The sequence below is a fragment of the Onychomys torridus genome, chromosome 19 (genome assembly GCF_903995425.1).
Source record: "Onychomys torridus chromosome 19, mOncTor1.1, whole genome shotgun sequence".
In the NCBI taxonomy this organism is placed as follows: Eukaryota; Metazoa; Chordata; class Mammalia; order Rodentia; family Cricetidae; genus Onychomys; species Onychomys torridus.
The window spans coordinates 18233993-18260963 of NC_050461.1; the positions used below are offsets into that span (position 1 = coordinate 18233993).

Consider the following 26971-nt stretch of genomic DNA (forward strand, 5'->3'; position numbering starts at 1 on the left):
TTTCATTTATAGCTGCTGTCTAACGGGTATTTCACAGTAGTTCAACTACAAATAGGTATCGGCTACATAGCAGGCATCTTGAACACATGTTTAACAGTGGTGGACAGCAATGAATACCAAACAGAAAAACTTGTATTAATGTTATGGAGCAGACAATGAGAAAAAGGCACACCGAATGTGACACATGGAAACCTTATGTAATTTAAAAGGCTGGCCATACAAGCCTGACCACCTGAAACTGACCCCAGAACCCAGGGTGGAAGGAGAGAGCACACTCTGGTTGTCCTCCCATACATGTGCCATGTTGTATGTTTATACACACACACACACACACACACACATGCACACATGCACACACGCACACACACATACACAACACACATACAAAAGCCCCCTCTCCAAAAAACCTCTCTCTCTCTAAAAGAAGAGATAACTACCTTTAATACCTTTAAGCCAAACCAAAGAAAAAGCAGGGGATGAGCTTCCTAATTTGGCATCTGTTCTAAAACATGTAAGGATACAGGGTAGGATATGTGGTTTTATTCCGCCACCCACCCCCTTTCAAAGGGGTCTTTTCAAAATAGGCGGTCCATGTGAAAGGCCCCCAAGGGGAGATTCAGTTTTGCCCTGGCTGGATCATGCCCCATCTCCAGCACTTGCCTTGGTCATCCACATTCACAGAGTTTTGTTCTTTAGGGATTCGTTAGTGACATCATTAACACAGTGCTGGCCAGCCTATGGTCTGTTTGATTTTTTCCCCCAGGAAATTTTATGCCTCTATTTTTCTACACATAAAGAACATTTTGAATTTTACCTGCTGTGGCAAAGACAGAGAGGTAACCATGACAGCAGTTTACTTGCTCCGTTCCTAAGTACCAGCCCTTAATTGCTATCCTGGATGGTAATGCCTTGCCTTCCTAGCCATGCTAGGGTACTGGGTTGCTCAAAATGTACACTACTTAAGTGTTCTTTACCAAGAGTAAAGAACATTGCTTTTGCTCATTTTAACGTCACTGGTTAAAGTGGAACCTAGACCTTCCTCTTTTAGTCATACCTTTTTGATCACATAAACTACCTTTGCTACTAGACCACAAGACCTTTATATGGTTTGTCTTTGACTGTGTTAGCACTTCACACTGAAATTTAACATAATAAATGCTCTCTGTACACATGCAATAAATGAAAATCACTGAGATTTCAGTTAGAAACACCTGAAAGCTCCAGCCGATCTGCACATTCTACAGTTTTACAGGAAATAATGATTAAAACGGTCACTAACTGTCGCGACTCTCTTACTGTAAGAAAAGGGAACCTTTCAGCTAATGAGATAATACAACTTGCCTGTCATGGGGAGAACCTGGATTCCATCCTTAGCACTGCAAACGCAAACAAAAAAGTAACACATATATGAGTTTTGTTTTTCAAGATGGCGGTAATAATACAAATAACCTTCAAAGGCAACACAATGGCTGTGTAAAATAAAACGAGAAAAGAACAACAAAAGCAGCGTGGGGAGTGCAAGATGGCTCAGCCAGCGAAGGCTCTCCATATGCCAGGCTGGTGACAGGAGCTCCACCCAGCCCCCAGCACAGGCTGCAGAGAGCCTGCTACACAAAGCTGTCCTCTGACCTCCATAGTGCTGCCCCCCCCAGGCCCCATTAATACACTTTTGGGGGTTTCAAGGCAGGGTTTCCCTGTAGCTTTGGCTGTCTTGGAACTTGTTCTGTAGACCAGGCTGGCCTCGAACTCACAGAGATCCGCCTGTCTCCCGAGTGCTGGGGTTAAAGGCATGCACCAGGATCACCAGGCTCAATGACACACTTTTTAAAAGTTACTCCTCCGTCTTTTGTTTTACCTTGGCAGCGGGCAGGACTACATTTCTTTCCCAATTCCAGGAAAAATTCATTCAGCACATTTTAATTCTACTGAATTTAACTTGCCTTTTCATTGGTCTTGGTGTAACCTCAATTTAACTAAATGTTTCAGTCTTAGAAGCCCTTTGTAGAGGAGTTTTGGACCCAACGAAACACACTACTTGCTTATCTATTCAAATGTCAAGGCACATGCTCAACAATAGATTCTTCCACTGAAGAATGGTCATGGACACCATGATTCCAGGACATCACATCGCCCTCCCGATTGCATTTCATAGTGTATAAAGTGCTTGATAACTAATGACTCTCAGGACCAAGCATGCTTAAGCAACCTTAATTCACTATGAGAAGAAAAATGTATCATAGTTTCACTGTTTTCTTCTTTAGGGCTATCATAACAAAAGATAGACTAGCTTAAACACAGTACTGGAGGCTAGACCTTCCCAGACTGATAGCTTTGGTCTATTTCTTCAGAGGCCAGCTCCATGGCTTGTGAATGCTGCCTTCTTGCTTTTTCCTCACTGGGCCTTTATGCATGTATCCTGTGTACTGTGTATATGTGTATTATTTATCACATGGTAACCACCTCTACCGCCAGTGAATCTTTCACTCCAATGCACAGAAACAGCTGTGACTGAACTGATAGGCCCTCTGGACAGCTCAGTTTACTAACAATAAAAGTGGTTCTCTCCCCCACTTTAATTTCCTTAAACAAATGTGGATGGGCTTGTTCCACAATAACTTTTTGTTGTTGCTGTTTTTCGAGACAGGGGTTCTCTGTGTAATTTTGGTGCCTGTCCTGGATCTCTCTGTTGACCAGGCTGGCCTCGAACTCACAGAGATTCACCTGGCTCCGCCTCCCAAGTGCTGGGATTAAAGGCCTACGCCACCACCGCCCAGCCTGTTCCACAATAACTTTAAAAGATCATTGACAAGGACATTTTATCATTAGCAACCCTGGAAAAAAAAGCCTGAACATGTATGACTAACCAAAACCCTGCAAATTAGGAGAAAACTTCACCTGATGGTTAATACTAAGAAACAATTTTCACTCCGAGTTTTATTTAAGGAAGTTTAGTAGTTTCATTTATAGGGAAAAAAAAAAAAACCCAATAGTTTGTGAGTAACACCTCAACCTAGTAAAAAGAAACAGTTCACTTTCACAATGGTGTTAAAAGCTTCCGTTTTGCTTGCCCGCCCACCACAGTAGCTAAGTAGCATAAACAAGCATCCTTTTCTCAATTCAGCCTTGGAATGGTTTCACAGGCATCCCAGGCATCCAGGGGCTTCTCAGAATTGTGGTGCTGCATTTTTTAATTTATGAATGGTTGTTATAAATTTCTTGAAGACCAAATGTCACCGTATGCCTTTATGTTTTCTCTTTTCTCAAACTATTAAATTTGTTGTCCTCTGGTCTCCTGACACTTCCGTTTTCTTGACTTCTAACTTCTTGCTCAGCTCTCCTGTATGTCAGAAACCTGACTGATCACATCTTCTCCTTTTATCTCCCCTTTCATTCTAGTCTTTTCAGATCTGAAATGGGAAGAAATCCAAGGTGCAGCCAAAATCGTATATTCAAATTTTTTTTTTCCGGGCTCGTGTGTGTGTGTGTGTGTGTGTGTGTGTGTGAAATCACCCCGCCCTCATTTTGTACATATTTAACCACACTGTCGTGCCAAAACCTCCACGAGTGGCCGAGAACTTGACTTCCAAAATGGCTTTTTGCTCCTTTCGAGCTGACACGGGTCTAGGAGCTGCGGCTGACTCCCGCTGCCGCCACCAAGCCTTCCTCCTACTCCCTACCATCACCAAGAGACACAAGACAGCCGGGGCCTGACGAGTGCAGAAAACCGCATCTTTCTCTGCTCCAGCCAGCAGAGCCCGCAAAGCCGCGGCACCGAGGGGCGAACGTCAGTTTCCAGGCGGGGAGAAACCCGAAAACCCCAAGGCCACTCTCCCACCCCGCCTCCCACACCCCCATGGCTTCCCCCATGCTGGCGAGGGGGAGGGATGGCGGCTCGCGCCCTCCCGCCACGGCTCGCCGGCCCCGCCCCCTCGCCGGGCCCCGCCCCCTCCGTCCCGCCGCGGCCACGCCCGACGTGAGGCGCGGGCCCGGCGGGCGGGGGCGGGGCCTCGCGCCGGCCCTCCCCCCCGCCGGCGGCGGCCTCCGCGCGGGCCTCCCAGCCCCTATTCCACTCACTTTGTTCTGCGCCTTTGTCCTGGTCCACACCAGCAGGTGGAGCCGCACTGAAAAGTTTCCCGTCCGTTCCGCGAGCGGGAGCCCATCTTGCTCGCCGCCGCGGCCCTCGCTGGAGGAGGAGGGTCAGAGCTCGGGGGCAGCCAATCGCGCGCAACGCTGCTAGTTATCAGAGCAGAATGGGCTGTAGTTGAGTGAAATAGGAAAGCTGCAAAACACAGTGGAGTGCTGCCGTGTAAATAAAAAAGGGGAGGAAGGAGGAGAAAAGGAAAAAAAAAAAAAAAGTTTCTCAAGTCGCCGCTGCACGACGTCGGGCCGCGCCGGGGCGGGGGTCTGCGCTCTCCGAGCGGCCGCGCGCGGGACTCTGTGGTGCCGCCAGCCCCGGCCCCATTGTTTGTGTTTTCTTCAAAATATGGCAAAGGTTCAGGTGAACAATGTAGTGGTGCTGGATAACCCGTCGCCTTTCTACAACCCGTTCCAGTTCGAGATCACCTTCGAGTGCATCGAGGACCTGTCTGAAGGTGAGGGGCGCCGGGGCTGTCAGTTGCCGAGTGCGGCGGCGGACGTTAAAGTTTCCCGGCCCGGCCTCGCGCGGGGTGGGCCGCGGGCGGCGGGCGGGCGGCGGGCGGGCGGGCGGGCGGCCATGCGAGGGAAACTTGAAGTTGAGGCACACCGCCGGCCGCACCGCAACTTGCCAGCAACTTGCCCCGGCGGAGGGAGCCATGTTGTCAGCTTTGTCTGCGGCGGGCGGCGCTGGGCGGCCCCCGGCTCGCCGGGCGCCCGCGGGGGTCGTGCGGCCTCGTTGGCCCCGGGGGCTCCCGCGGCCCGGCGGGGAGCGGAGCCATCTTACCCGGCGGCACGACGCCTGCTCCGGGCCGCCTGGGGCGAGCGGGCCCGCGCCTTCCCGCCCGAGCCCCGCCGGGGCTGTCCTCGCGCCGCTCCCCGGCTCCCCTCCACCAACCAGCGCGGAAGGCGGGCGCTGACTCGGCCTCTCGGCGCCCGGCGCCCGCGGTCCTCCCCGCCGTGCTCCCTGCGGGCGCCCGGGATGCTGCGCGCAGGCTCCCCAGCGGTGTGGACGCCTCTCCGGGAGGACGGAAATCGCTCGGAAAACAGTGCCGGGGCTGGGAAGTTCCATCCTGCCCGAGAGCAAAAGAAGGGCGCTTCATCCCTGGCTTCTAAAATAGTCGGAAAGCTTTTCCCCCCAGAATGCATGAAGATGCAATTAAAATAACTCCGCGTCCAGGTGGATGGAGAAGATACGAACGTTGGCTAGGAAATAAAGGGCTAAGTCTTTTCTGAAGTACGTTTTACGGTTTAAAAAAAAAAAAAGCGAAATAGTGCAGTAACGCAGAATTTAGAAAGCTAAAATGTGGGTTTCTTATCACTTTTCTTAAATTTTATTAAATTGGTGCTTCATTTTCAAAATTTGAAACAAAAAGTTTAACTTCATCAGTGTTAATTTTAGTTAGGAGCACATCTTGGGACCTGCAAGTATTTCGACACAATGCCTTTTAAGAGTATTATCCTCATCATGACGGACAGAGTTTTTTCATTTAGAAGTTTTTAATCTCTACAATGTACTTTATGTAGGATGTTAACTTTAATTATACAAACCAATATATGCCCGTTGCAATAAACTTTAAAAAGTTGTAAAAAGGAAGTCACAGCTCTTTTCCCCACTCTTAGCTGACCACGACCATCTCTTGAAAATGTACCCTTCTGTTGTTTTTGACACGTATACAAAGTACAAATGCACATTTAATAGGTGAGAAATATTTTGAAGAATGACTCGTGGTTAAAATATAGTAGTCTCTGAGTAGGCTGTGATGATGTAAAACTCCCATTTGTTACTTACTGTCCTATGGTATAAGTGAAATCGCTTCCACGCCAGGCCCATTTCCAAACCCAACACTGTTTTGGTTTTTTTTGAACTGCCAATTTTTATACAAATGAGCAAATACAGAGAAAAAAGCTTGGATGAGTCCATTCTAACTCAATAGCAAGCAGTGTTCTAGCCATTAAGAGTTCTTCGTATTACTGCTATCCTAAGCGATGGCTTCCATTTTAGGAGTCAACTTTGTACAAGGAAGACATGATGTGGGATATTGTTACCCGGTTGCTACACAAGATAGTTCGAAACAAGCCATCCACAGAAACCAAAGGAGGTTCCGTTTGGATCCTTTCACAACAATAGTATCACTCATGTCAAGAATATGCCTGCCTCTTCCATTATTTTAGGATATTTTAAGCTGAGTCATTCCAAAGCTGCAAAGGAATCTTTCAAAAAGGTGCCATTCCTCTATACTCCATCTAGAGGCTGTGTGGGGTAAGGGAATGGAGTTGACTTAGTTTGCAAAAGCTCCTTTCTAGGTTTCATACTTTTGTTGTACTGTGATTTTTTTTTTTAAGTTATTGAGATCAAACTGCAAGATACCTCGAAGAGAATTCTGAGTTTATAATTTGTTTCTACCCTCAACCCACTTGTTAGCCACCATTTATGATACTCGTCCATTGTCTTAAAATATTTTAACTTTCCTTTAAAAGCTGCCTGTAGCTTTGTTTCAGAACTAAAGATAATACTGTTACTTCTTTTATAGGGCTTATGTCTAAGAGTAGAGCCCATTAAAAAGTGGGATGTAAAGGCCAGTGAGGTGGCTCAGCCAGTAGAGCCACTAGCTACCCAGCCACACTCCCTGAGGTCAGTCACCAGCATCCACCCACATGGTAGAGGGAGCACCTGACTCCCACCATTGCCTTCTGACCTTCACACCAGTGCCCATGTACATACATAATGCTGGATCACTGAGCCTGTACAAATTAGGTTGGCCTTCCTGCAGCTTCTAGGGCTTATATTTGCAGTGCACCAAAATTGAGCCTGTGGCTTTATACTTTGAAAGTTCAGGCCTATTCTCATTGTAAAGGCTTTATACTTTCTACTAAACCACAGATTTTCCCAACAGTGTAATTAACTGAAAAATCATGGGTAACATCCCTCCCATCACACATGGGATTACCATGATTAAACAGAAAAGTGAATTTTTTAAATAAGTGAATAAATTCCAGCTAGTCACTTGTAGTGCCAGAGGCCTTATCCTTAACTTCCTAAAATGCAGAGGACTACCAAAGGAAAAGGGCGTCTATAAACCAGTTAATAAGTAAGCATGCCACAGCACTAAAACCCAGTGTGTGCCAGCCCAGTCCTTGGGTCACTGCTTGTGCTTATTGCAGCTGGATTTTCTAGCTCCCCATTACCTGCCTTTTCCACCTTCTGTGTTCTTTAATCCCATTTCTTCAGAGCTAGAGAGAGCAAGATTTACCCTGTTTTATTTTTTATTAAAGCCAAGGATTTTGAGTAGCAGCAGCCAACCTTGAATTCTACTTCTGATTTATAAGCTGTGTGAATTTTAGATGACTTAGCTTCTCCAAGTCTCAGCTTTCTTGTTTACTTAACACATACATAGTATGATTGTGCTTGATACATTTGATAAAGCATTTGTGTAAAGTGACAAAGCTCATTCACCTTAGGTAACTTAGTAGCTTCCCATACACCCTTCTTAAAAGTTTCTTCAGTTGGCTTTTGGATCGCTTCCCTCATTGGCCACCAGCTTCCTGAACTACTTTATTAATTCTTCATCTTCCTGACCTGTCAACTTCCGAGTCCCAGGTCCCTAGGAATCCCATTCATTTCCTTGTCTTGATGTACTATTGCCAATTTTCAGTTTTTTAAGATCTGACCTATGTTGTGTCTACACTTAAACATCCAGTAGACATTCCAAACGTGTACAGAACTAACTCCTGATTATTTTCTTTACACCTGAAAGGGAAGAAAGTGGCTTCTGCTGCTTCCATCTCCTAACTTTATCTAGGCTGAAATGCTTTACACCACCCTCACGGCCATCATAGCTGATCCACACCGCCATAATTTCGGGCCTCAGTTGTGGAAACCATCGCTTGTTCCCTTGCCCTCATACAATCTACACAAAGCATAACACGTAAAATGATCCTGTAAGATGAAAGGTGGATCCCTGGCACTCATCTGCTCAAATCCTTGAGGGGCTGGGGCTGTAGCTCAGTGGTGAAAGTGGGTGCCTAGAATTTGAAAAGCTCCAGGTTTTGATCTTAAGCACAACAAGAAAACTTGTGGTTTTCCATGTCACTCAGCATAAAGCCAAAGTCCTTAATGATGGGCATCAAACCTCACATGATCTGACTAGGTTGTTCCCCATCCCAACCATATGATTGGGTACCTTCTCTCTGTTCCAAAGTCCCTGTCTCTTTGCTTATTCTTGAACACACTGAGCAGGTTCTTTTCATTTGTAACTGTATTTGCTGTTCTTTCTGGTCAGATAATTTATTGTCTTTTCCTAGATCCATCAAGAAATAAGTGATCTTATGAGGTGCCAGATGCAGGACCCTGAATCTGGAAATGTACTAAAAGCTGCAAATACAAATAGCCTTAGTCTGTGGTAGACTATGATATAATAGGTCCTCAAAAAGTTTCAGTTTGCAAAATAGTACAAATACAAAGAAATACCATTACGCTTACAAATTTAAGAAATGCCTACATAATTACACACACAAAAAAGCTTTGTTCACATTCCCTAGGGTGAACCAGGGAAGCAAACCTTAGGAGGTGCTCAGCATAGTCTCATTGTAAAGGAAGCCGAGCATGGACTACACCTGCTCAACACTGTAGGAGAGGTCTGTCGTTTTCATGCTATGTTTCAAGAGCAGACTCCTTCAAAAAGAAATGGTTTGACTCCTCTCTGTTCTCCATAGGGATGCTTAATGAAATCTAGAGGGAATTACAAGGTGAGTCTTAAGTTGTACTTGAGTGTATTGTGTCCCTGCTGTATGAAGAGGTATAAGGACCTTGGTTTCTTCTTCTGGTTTTAAGAATGAATGGCAGAAAGGAGTAACAGGAGGAAACAGCCCCACTGTAGCCTTTAGCTACAGTTGGTATAGTGGTAATGTGCATGTAGTTGTACTAACTACAAGTTAGTACAAACATCATCAGTTACTCTTTTAGCCAGCAAGAGTGAAGAGATAACACACTGACAGGTTTACATCAGATGATCTGAACACCCCCCCCTTACTTCTGAAGCTCAAGGAAGAATTGCTAATGATTTTCCATAGGGCAACTTTTCCTCAGCGGTGAGGCTAAAAATGGCCACAAAAAGAGACTGGGAGATTGCAGAGTAAATTACCTGGGCAATGGGATTAGTGTTGCAGGTGTTCTTTACTAAAGGAGGTCTCTGAGTACTTACCACTTGCTTTATGAATACTTATGGCAAACTTTCCATGTTTCCCAATTTTTGTTCATGTTTTACTTGTGAGGAGCACTCTCCAGGGACCAGTACTTCATGATAGAGAATTTGGAGAGGTTATTGGAATAAAATATGAATTCTGGTAAGAAATTCATAAGGACCATTTCCATATCTTTCTGGATAAGGAGGACTTTACTATCTGTTAATATAATTGCTGGTATGAAATAATATTTTGGTTTCTAATCCTAGACTTGGAGTGGAAAATCATCTATGTGGGCTCTGCAGAAAGTGAAGAATACGATCAAGTTTTAGACTCTGTTTTAGTGGGCCCCGTTCCTGCAGGAAGGCACATGTTTGTTTTCCAGGTAAGATTAATCTTAAAATATGCATGCCAAATGTTTCTAATAGATTCCGTTATGCCAGAGCTCTTCTCTTTTTGTGTTAGGTACTTTACTTCATCTCCTCCCACTTTCAGTCTGCTCTGTTGTTTCAGGCAGCGTTGTCTGCCATAAAGGAGTTGTACTTGAGTCTGTGCAGAGGTAGGAATGTCTTGACTTTTGGGAACTAGACAGAGCACAGTATACCATTAACTGTATCATGGCACAAAAGGTTGGTTTGGGTTTTGTCCTGTGGAAGTCTTTCAAAATGAAAGCATCCCCAAACGTGTATTCAGATGGTGTGCTGGCTAGTAATCTGCATCTGCTGATGTAATGTCAACATCCTCACTTTGGCAGCCAGTAAGCACGAGGCTAAGACATGTTAGCAAATGGAGGTGGGACTTGAGCCACTGGATTAGAGTCTGGTGCTTCACTGAAGCTTCTTATCTAGGGCTTTACAGAGGACCGTTGTGACAAGTCCATACCCCATTAGAACTTGGGAGTAGGGATTCTCTTAGTATATATAAAGCATGTTCTCGGATACCTCTGACATATTTAGGTGTCTGTACTCAAGCTGGAGACATTGTCTCCTGTATAAGCGTTATTTCTCCTACTTCATATTGAATTGCTATATAAAACTAGTGACTTTTGTCAATTATCCATGCTTCTTAGAGGAAGCTATTTATAACACTGCAAGAGGTAATGAGCTAGCTTTTAAATAACTATTAATTTTTGTTAGAAGTATTTCTGCCTAACCGAGTCTCGCTGCAGGCAGAATCCAGGAGAAAATTCTACTTCCTCTCCCTGACCTCTATTTCTCCCTTCATAGACAGGACAATTTCAATGAATACTGGCTTTGAAGAAATCCATTAGAAAGGGGTGAGGAGTTGCTTAAGGGCAAGCACACTGTAGAGAAGTTGCCTCTTAGACACATAGCTGAGGAACTGGGACTAAGTGATGGCTTGCTGTTAGCAAACCCCAAATAATTTAGTGTATATAAACAAATGGCAAAGAGCGGCTAACTACAGTAATTTCAAGGCTGTAACACTTTCATTTAAAGTGCCACTAAACTGAGTTTGTGTGCATAAGCTCATGAAAGCCATAGCAACACAGAGCGCCGATCGAGGCACTGCAGTGGCAGGCAGGCCTGATGGTTCTGCTTACGCAGACATGTGACCCTGCTGATGACCCACCTCCTAAGAATGCCAGGAGGAATAAGGCAACTAGCAAATTACTGACAAAACTTGCTATATCCGTAATTAATGAAGACTATTATTTTATTCTCATTGTATAAGGAGGCAGGATTTCTTTGGACACATAAGCCTGGGGACTACATACTGTACTGATAATTCATGATGTAGTTAGTAAAAGAAGCTCAGCTTAATGTATAGTCATATATACCCTTTGTATTGCTGGTTTTGGAGGGAGCCTTTGGGAATCTTTTGTGTTTATGTTAAGAATACTTCTAAGCTTTTGGCTTGCCACGGTGCTGTGAGGAAAATCTCAGCAGTATGTAGCTTTTGTTGGTATCAGTGTGAATGTTGCCAAAAAGAACAGAGAAAGCACTATGATTTAGGTCATGTGTTAGCCTATGCAATTTCCAAAGTCTGACAAGTATTAACAAAAAGAAACTAAGCTACACGTTTTGTTTTGTGTTATGAGCAAACTGTCCTATTTTCCTGGCCTGCTGTTTTCTTCCAAGTGGGTTTAAGACCAGCAGGGAGATAACCAGACTCTGCCCATTATTGGCGGGATCTTAGGTCAACAAAAGTGGTCCCCATCACTTCTCCATCCTTAATGACCTGAGAGGTATGCACATTTCTTGACCCAAATTTGCTCAAGCTGAATCCTCTGGCAATCATGTTTTTAAACACAGACATAGCTACTAGTTTGCTGAGTGGTAGGAACATTACTGAACTCTTATTTATATTCACTCATTTCCAGGTGTATGAGAATCCCTTTGGATACCCTGAAAGTAACCCTGAGATGCATAAGATTTGTAGGACAAAGGGTATATTCTACAGGAGAAGTTTATGTCCCTACCCTTGGTGTCTGTCCAAAGGGATCATAAACCCTATCAGAATGGGAACTGAGTAATGAGAAAATTCTAAAATAAAAAAGTGTTGTAGCTGCATTTAGATAATTAAGACATCTATCGGGAGATTTGTGCCAAGTAACATAAACACGTAAAAGAGGGAAGCTGCTACCTTCTGAGTCAGAAAGGACTTTGCTTGGAAAATAGGTTTGGTGAAGATATCAAGAAATAAATTCAGGAGGTTGTGGAGGAAGGAACTTTACAGCCAAGGGTACTGTTTGAGGCACAGAGGCACATCTTAGGGAACTTGTGTTACTCATACACACACAGGTGAGAATTACATAGTGTGAAGAGCCTTACAGATGGAATTAAAGATGTTTATCTCCTAGAGGAGGAATGAAAGCATCTAAGGGTAGAAACAGCTCCATGGATAAATGGCAGCAATATAGAGAACAGGCTGGAACTGAGACACGGTAGAAAGCTTAGCGGTATTCTGCAGGAGAGGGAAAGATGAACACCAGCCTTTAGAAAGGAGATGCTGAGAGCGGCAAGGTAAGAGAACAAGAGAAGCTGAAGGTGACCCATGAATGTTTATGGCTTCTAGTGTCAGCTCTCTCTGTGTGTGTGTGTATTAAACAGTCTTAAAAGTTTCCAAGCTAAAGTATTTACAGAAGTGTTCGCATGCAAAGGATGTCCCCTGGTGCTGGAGAACAGTCAACTATTAGGCTAGAGTTTCATGTTTATCACACAGAATGGCTTCGTCGACAGGCTGTACTCAGATGCTCAGCCATAACTATGTCTTATTAGTTTGTGGTTCTTTCCATCAAGTCAGTCTTCAGCCAAGGTCTTGCTCACTACTGTGGACACAGCCCCAGCCTTTCCTGGTATTTTTAGTCTTCTAGTTCTATTGTTTCACTTCCTTCCTTCCTTCCTCAAGGTTTACCATGATTCAAATATAGTCTTTGGTATCGTCTGCCTAAACAGTCTTTGCCTGCACTGAATTTCCAGTGTATGTGGCTCAAACAGTACACTAGATTTAGAGTCCAACAAAGTGACTATTTACAATATGATTTTCATTCTTTCAAACTTGCTATATAGTTTTTAAGATCCAGGGTCAGGCCGGGCGGTGGTGGCTCATGCCTTTAATCCCAGCACTCGGGAGGCAGAGGCAGGAGGATCTCTGTGAGTTCGCGAGGCCAGCCTGGTCTACAGAGTGAGATCCAGGAAAGGCACAAAGCTACACAGAGAAACCCTGTCTCGAAACACCCCCCCACCCCCAAAAAAAGATCCAGGGTCAGTTTTATTCACTATTTATACTGCTTATTTAGCTGTGTTGGGATTGAACTGAGTTGTCAGTTTTACATAGTGTCTCAGGTAGAAGATGGAAGCTGATAGCATAAACATTTATTGGAATAAGTTCTGTGAAACTAATTTGGCACATAGTAACTTGGGACTGAAATTAAGACTGCAAAAGGTTAGGATCACTTCAATGATTGATTATGAACAATGGATATTATGTAATTAATCACCATATAATAAAACCAGGATTATTTCAGTAAAACCAGATTTATTTACTTTTTTTTTTTCCAAGACAGGGTTTCTCTGAGTTGCTTTGCACCTTTCCTGGAACTCGCTTTGTAGACCAGGCTGGCCTTGAACTCACAGAGATCCACCTGCCTCTGCCTACCAAGGGCTGGGATTAAAGGCGTGCGCCACCACCGCCTGGCCCTGATTATTTCCTTTTTTATCGATAATTATGCTTGCTAAGTACTGAGGGTAACCAGGACTAATACAGAGAAATAGGAACCTTATTTCCTAGGTATAAGCCAATTCCCACCAAAGAACATTTGGTGGGCATGGTGAGTGTGGTGGTGTTCACCTGAAATTCTAGTACTCAGGAGGCAGAGCAAAAGAATTGCATACATTTGAGGCCAGCCTGGGTTGAATAGTAACAGGCCAGCCAGGGCTATATAGCAGGACTCGGCCTCTAAAAGCCAGAAATAAATAAGTTAATTAATCAAAACCATTTCTCCCACTAATGTGATTTCAAGTAGTGCTAAAGTAATCGAAACTCGCTTACTGTGCCTGCCACTAACAGCCTTTTTATGTGTTTCTTATTGAACTATTCTAGGCTGATGCACCGAATCCAGGGCTCATTCCAGATGCAGACGCAGTGGGGGTAACAGTTGTGCTAATTACTTGTACCTATCGAGGTCAAGAATTTATTAGAGTTGGCTACTATGTAAATAATGAATATACTGAAACAGAATTAAGGGAAAATCCACCAGTAAAACCAGATTTTTCTAAGGTAATTTTCTCACTATTCCTTTTTAATTACTTGTACTATCTAGTTTTTAGGGGGTTGCTATTTCATTCTGCACTATGAACGTGGCCTTAAAGCAAATCTGAAGTTTTGTAGCACTTGAACAAACTAATCATGGCTCCATTTGCATGGATGACCTCAGTCCTGCCTCTCCAGGTACTAATGTTGGGTGGGTACCATGAGTCTCAGATGGATTAACTTCCAGCAAAGAGCAGGCCTTTGTCACCATTAAGTATTTCATTTCAACCTTGAGGACATGTAATGTCCTATTTTTGTAGTGCAGTGATGAAAATATTTTTGCCTATAACTATTCCTAAAAGCGTGGCAAGAAGATGAATGTGGTTTTCTTGTTCATTTCCTTTGCGATGGCTTTGAGACAGGGTTTTCTGCTGTGACCCAAGCTGACCTTGAACTGTGGCACTCCTCCTTCCTCACCTGTCCAGGCTTTAGGATTGCAGCTGTCACCACGCATGCCCAGTGTGCTTGTTTTTATTAACATTTAAAATACCTGTATGTGTGATGCTATCTGCTATCCTTAGAGGTTAAACTAAAGGTGTCAAGTATTTCTGATGATGACAGCTTAAATTCTGAGACATCAAAATCTGATTCAGTTGTCTTAAAAACATGTAGTATCTTAGAGTTTTTTCCCCCACTGGGAGCAATTAATAGGTTTAGTTTCCTGATTTTTTTTTTTTTTTTTTAAACAAGCTGACCTTGTATTTTATGTGGCAGACTTGCCACAAACTAGAGTTCTGCCTTCTGCCAGTAGGGTTGGTATGCCTTCTACAGTTAGGAGATAGCCTGGTGAGCCAGGGTTCCTCCTGGTAGAACCTTTGTAGAGCAATAAAAGAAACTAGAATATACTGTTTCTAAAAATGAGTTTTAATAAATCACAGTTAAGATTCCAGTAATTAGAAGTTCTTTTTGAGGAAAACTGTTCAAGTCTTTGATTTTGTGTTTTATTTCTTGGTGCTTAGGATTGAACCTAGTGACTTAGGGTACTTCCTTTGCACCGAGCTATGTTCCCAGCCTGAAAACACATTAGGCTGAAGACATGCTTATTTAACAAAAAACATCCTCTAAAGGGTGTACAGAAGTACCCCCTTATTCTTTAGGAAGCAGAAGTATAAAAGCAAGGTATTTTTTGGAGGGTGAAACATCTAGAGGGAGTTTTTCCCCCTACCTTGTTTCCAAGGGCCAATAGTTCTTTAGCTATTCGCTACTGTAGTCCTTGCTTATTATTATGTGTAAGTATTTCACTTGCATATGAATTTAGTCCTTTAAAAGGACCTGCAGAACCAGTCAGTTTGCATATGGTAATCTAACTTTCCTGGTGCTCACCATTTAAATGTTTCTTTCTAGCTTCAAAGAAATATTTTGGCATCTAATCCCAGAGTCACAAGATTCCACATTAACTGGGAAGATAACACAGAAAAACTGGAAGATGCAGAGAGCAGTAACCCAAATCTACAGTCCCTTCTTTCAACAGATGCATTACCTTCAGCATCAAAGGGATGGTCCACGTCAGAAAACTCACTGAATGTCATGTTAGAATCCCACATGGACTGCATGTGACCACGTGCCATCCCATTAGTACAGATTAAGCTATTAAAAACAGAACTATTTCCCTGAAGTTCCGTAAGTACATAGTCAAGGTGAAATGTGAAGAATTTGTTTAAAAACATCCTGTAGAAAGTTTATAAAAAAAACCAGTATTTGAGCAAATTGTGGAATATAAATACAACTATTTTTAAGTACTTTTTTTCTCTAATGTGTTATTTTATTTGTTCATGAAACTAATCTGGTTAAAGTATATATATTATTTTCTTCTCCTTTATATGTAATTAAAGCACTTATAAAAAAAAAAAAAGAAAAGTTATCAATTATTAGACCAGGTTGTGAAGGTGTTTTAGCCTCTTGGACAATAATACTTTTTACTAGCCTTGAAAAGAACAAAGTTTACTTCAACTAAAATGCTTTTTCCTGTGAAGACAGTGTCCTTTTAATATGAGGAGCAAACTTCCATTCTGTAGTGAAAAAGATGTCTTTAAAAGGGAATTTGAAATCCACTACACCCCGCCAAGGTTTTTCTAGGCCATCCCTGCAGTGCATCTTGTGGTTACCACCACAGCCCGTGTCACACTGGACTTCTGGTTCCTACGTAATAAATGTGGCTGCCTTTGAGGTCCCTCTGACTATGGTTTATGCTTCCCTACTTCTAAAACGGAGAAACCACGATCACAAATCATTGTCCAGAGATTTGAACACGGCGAGAGGGTTGCAATGGCTCAGATCTGCTACCCAGTTTACAGCAACTCTGGAGTTGTGTTCTTGGCACTACTGCTATAGGAGGTAATTTAGAAAGGTCTGTCTAGTTTTATCCTAACAGGCTGCCTACTTTCCCAACACCCCATATCCTCTGGTTCTCATTAAAGTGATAAGATCAGGGTGTGTCTGTAGTTGACATGTTCTAGACAGCTTTTCCAAACAATTTTTTTTTGAAGAGTGATTTTAGAAAGAAATTTATCAAATAAGTGGGCCAAAAGCTTATTTTCTTTAAAGAGAAATGGGTACCTCCTCAAGGTTTTGCTCCACTAAATTTACAGTAGAATATTTTCATTTGACTCTTGCTGATGATAAGCAGGATAGCCATAGGATGCAAGTTATGCAGTGCCTTCACAGCTAAGCTTTTATACTGCACTTTTAAAAGCATTTTGAGGAAAGGAAAAGGCATTTGTTTAAATACAGACTCTTAAGTTGTATATATTTCTTGCTATTTTAAAAGGTGAATTTGTGAAACAAAGTCTTGTTAAATGTTGAACTTTGAAATTTAATACTCCAGATTATTTCAGTATTGTCCATAACCCAGTTCATAGATTTTAAAAAAATAAAATACTTCTGACAACTAAAAGTATTTGAAAAGAAAAATCTCATTTTTGTCTAACTGCAATTAGGAGGGAAGTTAAAACAAGAGTTCAGTGACAACACAGTAGGAGTAAGTTTGTTAGAAATAAAACATGAACTAAAATCACAAGGAAAGCAATTCACTGGAGTATTTATTCTGATTATAAAAACCACTTGGCAGTGACAGTTTATGTTTAGGTTTTTATATCAATTTTTAAATGTAGAGCCCATTGACAGAAAAGTTTGAAACATAAAACTATTGCCTTTTATTATTTTAAATGCTACTACTCCATAGAATTTAAAGATAAAAAATGATTAATAATAGAACTATTTAATTTAAGAATTAAGAAATGAGCATGCAGGGATTTCCCTCCTGTTTATCCTCATTTATAGACATTATGTCTGAATTACAGCTAAAAGGCTTGGATACTGTTCCCCTCCCCTGTTTTAATTTTTTGGGTTTGTTTGTTTTTTCCGAGACAGGATTTCTCTGTGTAGGTTTGCGCCTTTCCTGGAACTCGCTTTGTAGACCAGGCTGGCCTCAAACTCACAGGGATCCACCTGCCTCTGCCTCCCGAGTTCTGGGATTAAAGGCGTGCTCCACCACCGCCCGGCTATTTTTTTGTTTTTTTGAGATAGCATCTCTATATAGTCCAGGATGTCCTGAACCTACTTAGTACATCAGGTTGGCTTTCAACTCAGAGATCTGAGTGTAAGGATTAAAGACATATGCTACCACGCCCAGCACCATTTACTCTTTTTATCTGAGTAAATAAATGTCTGGTGAGCAGACATATATACACACACTCCCCATTTGTGCTACTGAAGAGGTAGCTGAGTAGGTTGTGAGGGTAGCATTTGAGTTAAGGGAACACTCCAGAAACTGTGGAGGCATGCATGCATTTGCTCATTCATAACCTTATCTGATCCTTAACTTTCTATTAGTATTTTACTCTATAGTTTTACTGAGAAAGTCTATGGGGTGCTGTCAACATGGCTCAGCAGGTAAAGGTGCTTGCTGTCAAGCCTGACTACTTGAATTCAATGCCCAGGATTCACATGGTGAAAGGAGAAAACTAACGCCCACAAGTTGTTCTCTAACCTCCATATATGCACACACACACACAATAAAGAAGTGAAATTCGACTATGGCATGGTTCTATACCACAATCCATAGTGATATAGTATGACCCTGCAACACATGCATACATTTATGTTACTATGTGCAGCCTGATTCTAATGGATTGCAAAAGTATGATGAAAGGCTATTGACATCTTTGGAGTGTGTACAAAGTAGCAATAAGTTTCTATAATTGTAAGATCTTTACTAATCTTTTTTCTCACATTTGGATTATGATATTGACATTTAAAACATGGGAAAAGTGCTAATTCACTTTACATTATCATTAACTTTAAAGCCATAGCCATTTACTATACTATTTCCTCAGTGTTAGTAGTCTGACATTAATAGTTGCCTGCAAGATAGCATGGGCTTGTTTCTTGACACTCCTCATAATTGCTTAGGAATCATTTCATGTAGTTATTTACACAGTGTCTTGTTGATTTTAGCATGTAGAACACATTAGGCCAGAAGGATTTCAAAATGTATAGCAGTGCTCTGGAGACCACTCTTGTGGTAGTCTCCGTTCATAGATCCCATCTTACCAGCAGTTATTAATACAGTGTTTAAAGTCTTTAGATGGGACAACTGGGGTGCTTTCTTTTATGATAAACTCTGTATGTGCCTCATAAGAACTCTGAGTAGAGACTACAGAAATGAGGCTATCTTAACATGTAACAACATCTATAAAGTATGTGAAACCAAAGCCCTGTTTTTAGAAGAACAAGAAAAATAATCAGTTATAAAAATAGAAAACAGACACATTTTAAAAATAATTTCCCTTAAATTTCCTGTCACTTTATAACCAGATATTGACAGTCTATCTGTAAAAGCTCTTAAATATACTTGAAGTATTATTACCATAAATGGATGAAATCTCGTAGAACATATATGAACATATGCTTTCTAAATATAAAACCTCCCTAAGAGGAGTCACTAGGAGCCACTCACTGTTGTCCATGAAAATGCCTTAAGCTATATGTTATCTACCTACTTGGTAAAATAAATTTCCCTACTTTGATATTCTGCTTGGTAGATCTTTATAAAGTGACATCTTTACATTTTCCTACATAAAACTAAATTCTAGGCCTTTTCGAAATATTTTCTTAATAGTACAAAAAGGAAGATACATTTCCTTCAATTTTTGGCAGTAGCTTAACTACTTGAAATGAATCCTACAACAGGTACTTTTTCATAAGAAAAGAATTGTGTTAGTTTCTATATTGATGTTACTTTACTTAACATTGTCACATGCAGTACCTGCACTAGTAGATCCAATCCCTGTGGTCAGTACGGACCTTGGTGTGATCTTTGCTGCATACTTGAGGAATTGCGATTTACCAGTGCCAGGATCCCCAACCAATAGAAGATGAGATTCACCTAGAAAAAAATTAATGTGTAAAGGTCAAAATTCTTAAAAGACCTATGAACGCCATATAGCTAATAACAAAGAAAGTGGCCCATATGAAATGCCAACACATTTTATATGGCATTTTGATAAATTTTATGCCAGGGTCTTTAGGAAGGAGTTAATGAGAAAATCCTTAGAAAAGTTAGCTGTCACAAATACAGCAATTTTTGATGACTGAATGTGACGCTGAAAAATTTAAATATTTTAGCAGAGTGTGTGCTATTTCCAGATGCTTAGGCCCATGTTTAACATTTTTAAAATCCTTGACTTATAACAACTTTCTGAGTTTTACCTATTTTTAAATCCAAACTACTGTGATTAAAGCTATCCATATAAGTCATACAAGGTTTTCTATTTTTAAGTACTTCTAAATGTTGGGGATTTTATAAGTGCCTGTATATGTATCAAATCATTATGATTTATATTAACTAAATAAAAACATTTTCATTTTTGTAAATTTTCATAGCTTAGTGAAGTATCTACCTTAAAACGAGTAAGCACTCAATTTGCACATTTAACATAAATGGACATGCCTGTCCTATGGTAGATACTTTTCCTGGACAAACAACTTTCTTTAGTAATAAGTATTTTCTAAATATATTAATAAGAAACCATTATTTCAGCTCATCGTTTAGCACAGTGCCTTGCAGATAACAGATGATCAGAATGTACAATTGCTAAAATGCTTCTGCTTATTTGCTCCTGTGCTCTGCGGTCTTCGAGTTCCGCTAACGACCTGGCTTAGTCTTTGGGTTAACTCTGGTCACTGACAGCCCTGTGAGTGCCGTGCTTGCGGCACAGGGGCTTCCCGTCATCAGTGCTGCACACTTGGGGTAGTCTCTGCTTGAATGTGACCTACGGCAGCAGCTCCTGGCAGATGGCTTACCTGCTGTCTACCAGGAGGACAATCAGCAGGCACGACTGTGAGCAGTCGACAGTCACAGATGGAGGCCAACCTGGAGACTTCAAGACACACCCCTTCTAATCTCTCTCACGCTTTTTCTTTTTTTTTTAAGACAAGGGAGACAATTTTGTGTGCCTCTACAGGCTTGTATATAACCACTGAAAAATTTAATGATTTCTTTCATCTTTCTGGAATTAGAGAACGTAGCTTCTGATAAATAGAGATAGACTATATGAAAAATCCAGTTGTGAGAAACTACAAGCAGATTTTAAAATTAATTCTTTAAGTTATCATACAAAGTGATGTACTTCACTTTGGTATTTTCAAACATATGCATCATTTGTAACTCACGTCCCTACCCCACAACGAGCAGTTTTTGTTCAAGAAAGAAAGGGTCTCTCTTCCCTCTGTGTTAGTATTTCTCAAAATGGGCCAGTAGGTACTGACCTCTGACCCTTGTTCCTGCAGCATCAGTTCTTTGAATTCCACCAGCCAGCACCATGGCCACAGCAAGCTTTACCAGATACATCCCAAACACTTGAGGACACAAGCTGGCCAGTATTTCATTCCTCCCTGGGAAGTGAAAAAGACCAGAAGTTACCGGTAGTTTCTCTAGACACTCTAACTCAAATCTCCCTATCCTGTGGTCATTTTCGTATAAACACATTCTTTGTGCCAATCTAAACTGACAAAGGAGGCCACGTCAAATGAGTAAAGAGCATGGGTAGCTTTATCTTTTTTTGAGATGGTCCTGCAAAGTAGCCAAAGCTGATTTCAAATGCACAATCCTCCTGCCGCAGGCTCCCAAGTGTTAGCATTATAGGTATATGCTGCCATATCTCACTAACCTTGTTTAGGTTCTAAATTTAGTGCCATGAAAAGAGTCACCTACCTCCCCCCCAGCTACCTATTCAAGTTTCTATAAATTTGTCCTAAAAAAGTTTCCTTTTCTCTTTCAACTTTTAGCTACCAAGCCTTATCTCTTAACCTAACGCAGTCATGTGTTCTCGGGTAATGTCACTAATATCATCCCACTTACTTAGAAGGAAAATATTCAATAGTCTCAGAAATGAGGCGTTATAATAACCAGTAACTTAAAGAGGTAAGCTGGAACTTGTGGGAGGGGGGCTTCTGGAAGTACAAGACAAAGAAGGAAAGCTACTCCACCTTGCAAGTTGACTTGGCATTTGTTCTGATTGGGAAATTGTCTTATTTGCAATAAGTTATTATGATCTCAGCACAATTATTGCAAACTTCAGCCCCAGTCAGTAATCTAAGCCGAAGACTTGAAGTCTTAACTGTGTGCTTTAAATAAAAGCACGACATCTGGGAATCATTTTAGCACGTTGATAAAAAATAAGAATTTCATCCAGTCGCTGGTCTGATCAGTCTACAAGATTCTAATGAGTCTTCACCAAGCCTTGCCATGATTGATAGTCCTATATACAAAGGCTACTGTTTGAAATGAATCTGAATAGTTTTTGGGTTGGGGAACCCATCCGCTAACGGCTCAATATTGACTCAGTGGTAAGTAATCAATGGTGATGAGCCCAGAATAACACTAATAGCAAAAAAGGAATTCTTTAATAAAAAAGGAAGCCAGAAGGAAGATGCAGTAAATCTAGGAAGTACATAAACTACTAGAGGGAATCTTTTCCTTCTAGATAGAAAGCCTAGAAAAAAAAAAGATCAGGGCTCTAAAGGGCTCTAAGGCAAGAAGACTTGAGATTCTGACTAAAATCCAAGGGTTACACATCAAAACAGAAGGGACCCAAGAAACATATTTAAGAGTAGGTAAGCTAAGCCAAAACTCACATGACAGCAGAAGTCATAACCCAATGGTAATGGGCACAGGCTTTCAGCCTGAACACAGGTCCCAGTGTTGACTGAAGGGACACCCAACAGTAGAGACCACATTATCTAGCCTACACACAGGTCCCAGCACTTGTCGAGAGCCTCAACTTGGCTGCCTCCATTTCTCCAGCTTTATCATGGAACACAATGCATTCGGTCCCTTCTAAATATCTAGTTTCAGACCGTGTTATTAGGGTGTCTATGGCCAAGTTTCCTACTTAAACGTCATGGCCCTCAGTTATCTTACAAAAAACCTTTTTGATATAATTGAATCAGCATAGTATGAGTTCAAATGGCCCTGCAGAACCAAGTACTATGTCTGGGGTTCTGTCTAGCACCTAAGTATCAGGCTCCCTGCAGATCAGAACAAAGCCACTTGGTGCAGCCTAGTCAGTACCCACAGTCTCAAGAAGCAAGTCAAACCCAAGAGGAACGGCACTGGGCTGCAGAGGAAAGATGCCCTTTGGATATAGCTTTTCTTCTCCATTCCAGTAAGACACAGACGCACAACTTCAAAATGGTCAAATACAACACACCAGTATCTGGGAAGGGGCTCACTTACACTAGAAAGTGTGGCCTGATTTTCAGTGTCTTCCTAACTATTATACCTATTTTGTCCTTTACCTGACAAATGAGTTACATAGCTACAGTTTCCTAAAAACAAGACAGATCTTCAATATCTAGGGATTATCCAGGGAGGAACATGGTGTAATGAAGGCAGATGAGCACAGGAATGAACATGGTCCAAAGAACATTATACATTCTTATAAGGACCTGTTCAGTCAAAGACTGCACTTAAAATGTATGATTTCTTAAGTGCCTGCTTAGTAAGGCCACAGTGTAGAGAACTTTGGGCCTTTTTCTACCCTTATCACATAAAGATTACACATGGAAGATTAAAAATCTACAAAGTAGAGGCAAACTGCCCCTATAGACAAATGGAAGCCTTATTTTTCCAAATAAGTGTCTGGTTCAGCTTGTGACTTGAGAATATACATTAGATGGGAGGTAAATATTTTTCTCAGGATACCTCCAAAGAAGAATGAAAACAAGATTTAATTCGTGTTTTATACATGTGGTTTTTTTTTTCCTAATAAAAAGCATGTTCTACAAACCCAAGGCTGTGATGTGTTATTTCATGTAATACTCATGTAAGCTCAATCAGAATTACTGCTATAATGATAAATGTGTTCTGTGCATCATCTCCATCAGCCCTTTACACTTTAACTCCGTATTTTAAAATCCTAAGCTAGACCCAAGCACGTGGGAGCTCACCATCTAGACCGACAGCTAGGGAGCCTGCATGGGACTGACCTATGCTCTGCATGTGGGTAACAGATGTGTGGCTGGTCTGTTTGTAGGGCTCCTGGCAGGGGAACCAGGATCTGTCCCTGGCTCATGAGCTGGCTTTTTTTAGCCGTTCCCTATGAAAGGATACCTCGCTCAACCTTGATTCGGCAGGGAGGGGCTTGGTCCTGCCTCAACTTGATATGCCATGCTTTGTTGACTCCCATGGGAGGCCTTACTCTTTCTGAAGAGTAGTTGGGGTGGGGGGTAGGAAAGAGGGAGAGGTAATAGGAGGAGAGGAGGGAGGGGAAAGTGGCTGGTCTATAAAATTAAATAAAAAATTAATAAAAAAGTATCTTCAAATATTTAAAAACAATCCTAAGCTAACACAGTGAGCTGTCTTTATTTCAGAATATACTAGAAATCAATGTACTTAATGCATAAAAGCAGGAAGACTGACGTTAATTTAATCCCCAGCATCTACATAAAAAGCTGGGCATGGTGACAGATGCTTATGATCCCAGTACAGGGGAGGTAGAGACAAGTGATCACTGGGGCTCACTGACCAGCAAATCTACGAGCCTTCTACCTGAGTCAGGCAACTTGGTGGAGGGAGCTGGCAGACACACAGGTGATGGTTCTTGGGGAATAACACAAGATTGACCTCTGGCTTTCACAATGCATACACAGTTGTGCACACAGAATTGCACACCACATACAACAGAAATAAAATCAATGCCAGAAATGGGCTTGAATGGAAGACTGCTGTTAGATACTAATGACACCGTGCGTAAAGCCACTGCCCTGCACAGCACATAAGCTGTCTGCAGATCATATCACATTTAACTGCCGAGTTGAATGCCGTCAATTAGGACGAGCCTTATGCCCTTAGTCACAAACCTGCAAAGGGATCACTCTTATAGTGTTCCCAAAAGTCTTCAAATTCTTTTCGGACTTCCTCATCCATGACCATTCCTGAGGACTGCTCATTATTCACTTGGACATAGTTGGATTTCAAGACAATCTCCACTTCACAGCGTACATCTCGCTGAAAGGGCTTCCACCGCTGCATTACCACCCCATAGATGGTGAGGTCATCCCCTAAGGAAAAGCACCACGTGAGTCCAGTGGTCACGTCATGCATGGTGGCTTGGCATCGGAACATTTGACGAAAGACCAGAACTTAGAAATAAGCTGCCCACACACTCCTTTTCCCCACCCACCCAAATACGTACACTCATTCAGAAAGCAATTAGCAAGTTTAGGACAAAACACCCCAGATTCTCAACCCCCCAAGTAACTGTTTCTGAATAAAGTCAAAAGTCAGCATTTTTATTTTGTGAAATCTGCTATATGATAACCACACAGATATTAGCGCTTACTGGGAACAGTGTACTAGATGATTTATTTATCACTGTTCACTGGGTGGGCGATTTCTCAATCCTCTTAGAGACTGTAATCAGCCAGAAAGTGAAACTGCATTAGCTTGGAACTGGGAAAGGAGACAGCCTTGCGCTGTTTGGCATGGACTTTAGTTTCTTATGTGTTCACTTTCACGTTGTTAATATTTTACTCACAGTCTCCTGCCTTTTTCAATGAAGGAATGAACAATAATAAATCAATGGATACTGATTCTACTTCAAAGCAGAAAATTACAACCAACTTGCTCCTTCCTACCTGAAGAAAACCTATTCCTGGTAGGCAGATTTTCACACTTGTTTTTATGATACAAAATGCCTTTCACTCTAAATCTGAGTAATCCGTAATCTGCAGAGCTTTTGATTTCCTGGAAAAGGGCTCCTTAGCGTTAGCTGCACAGAGGTGGTGTTGCTAGTGCACACATGACCAGGCACATTTCTGGCGAAATGCAACTTACTGCCAAATGGGGACAAACACGGTAAATGTGTGTCTTCCATGTGTGTTTCCGAAGTCAATCCAAAACAATGGCATTTTACTGTATTCCCTCTTAAATTTTTAGATGAAAATACTGGAGTAAGTTTACATGAACATTTATCTGAAACATCCCCTTATCATCTTCATTTATTGAGGTTTTCATGAAGGGAAGAACTTTAACTTTAGATATAGTACCCATTATTGAATCAGACTTCAATAAACAGTGATTATGTGAAAAATACAGAGTAATGAAGAGTGGCCAAGAGTAACAATCTCACTACTGTTCGATTGGGTATAGATCCTAGTGCCAGTGTTCTTGGGCAAAGTATCTGACTGAGTTTTCAATGAAAATTAGATCATATAATATATATATATATATATATATATATATATATATATATATAAATTAATGCAATCTCAACTTAATAAGTACTAGCTATTATTATACTAGAATTACCTTGCATTTGCAGAGCACTTAAAAATACATAAGTGTTTTCATACACGCCAGTATTTATCAAATGGCAGATTCATATGATCATTGCAACTGTGAAGTTCACGGTAACAAAACATTAATTTAAAGTTCTCGTATTTTCCTATAGTTAATATGCAAACTATTCATGAAGCTACAGCTCTTTCACTTAAACATTGCAACCCCTCTGTGTACCCTCCCTTCTCCAGCTGCTTTAGTGCTGCAGAAACCCCAGTTAGATCCATTCCTTTCATCTACAGCACAATTGTCAGCATCGTGATCAACCTCACTGCTCTGAGTGTGAATTCCCGGAGGGCAAGGATTACGCTATCTCTACCTTCTGATTTCTGAGGTTTTAGAAATTAGCTGTGGGTAATGAAAGCAGCAGCTATCAACAGATTGCTGTCATCTTTATTATTATTAATGACACTGGAAAGAAATATAGTTTACAATTCAGTGCAGACGTAATTTGGTTTCAATGAACCAAATGGAAACACATTGCTCTCTACTAAAGAATATTCTTTTTCAAAATCAGTATTCACTCTGTTGTGATGTCACCAGCATCAACAGAGAGAAACAGTTACGCCTTTTGTTAGGTACCAGTAAGATTTTGTAGTATGTGACAGTAGCACCCTGCGTCCTTCATCCACCAACCACAGGCTCCCTTTGGAAGGTGACACTTAAGCATGCTCCACTGAAGAGAGCACTGGGTCAGAAGTCCTGATCTGGACCTCTGCTCAGGTTCTGCTGCTTCATTCTTTGAATGATGCTAGCTAGCTACGAAGTTCCTTGTCAGTCATCAAGCAGCAGTTCAGCTCGTACCTCCTCTCTCCCCAAGCCCAACTCTTCACGAGGAACACTAAAGCCCCCATCTTGTGGGAAATAAAAATAAATGACTATTTAGAACCTCCTACACACACTACCAAACGTTTATTCTTGCTGGCTACGTGCAATCCCAGCAATTGGTGGGGGAGGGGTAGGCTGAAGACCACTCAAGCCCAAGAGTTCAAGACTAACCAAAGCAACACAAAAAGTCTGTCTCAAACACTACAACGT

General features: G+C 41.6%; 2 protein-coding genes across 3 annotated transcripts in view; one reads left to right on the forward strand and one right to left on the reverse strand.

The window, feature by feature from the left end:
• Mcm9 (minichromosome maintenance 9 homologous recombination repair factor) overlaps positions 1 to 26971 on the reverse strand; it is a 73740-nt gene that overhangs the window by 38370 nt on the left and 8399 nt on the right. The window contains exons 5-7 of one of the 2 annotated variants that reach the window (XM_036168677.1): positions 24454 to 24654; positions 20860 to 20985; positions 19358 to 19477 (exon numbers count right to left, since the gene is read on the reverse strand). In XM_036168677.1, coding sequence (XP_036024570.1) covers positions 19358 to 19477; positions 20860 to 20985; positions 24454 to 24654 — 447 coding nt within the window. Of the gene's footprint in view, positions 1 to 18861; positions 19478 to 20859; positions 20986 to 24453; positions 24655 to 26971 lie in introns of those variants that run through there. The other variant, XM_036168675.1, reaches the window with a different exon arrangement.
• Positions 4041 to 15830, forward strand: Asf1a (anti-silencing function 1A histone chaperone). Its single transcript, XM_036168678.1, has 4 exons — positions 4041 to 4592; positions 9588 to 9703; positions 13882 to 14058; positions 15436 to 15830. The coding sequence occupies exons 1-4, from the start codon at positions 4484 to 4486 to the stop codon at positions 15646 to 15648; spliced, it is 615 nt and encodes a 204-aa protein (XP_036024571.1). The 5' UTR covers positions 4041 to 4483; the 3' UTR covers positions 15649 to 15830.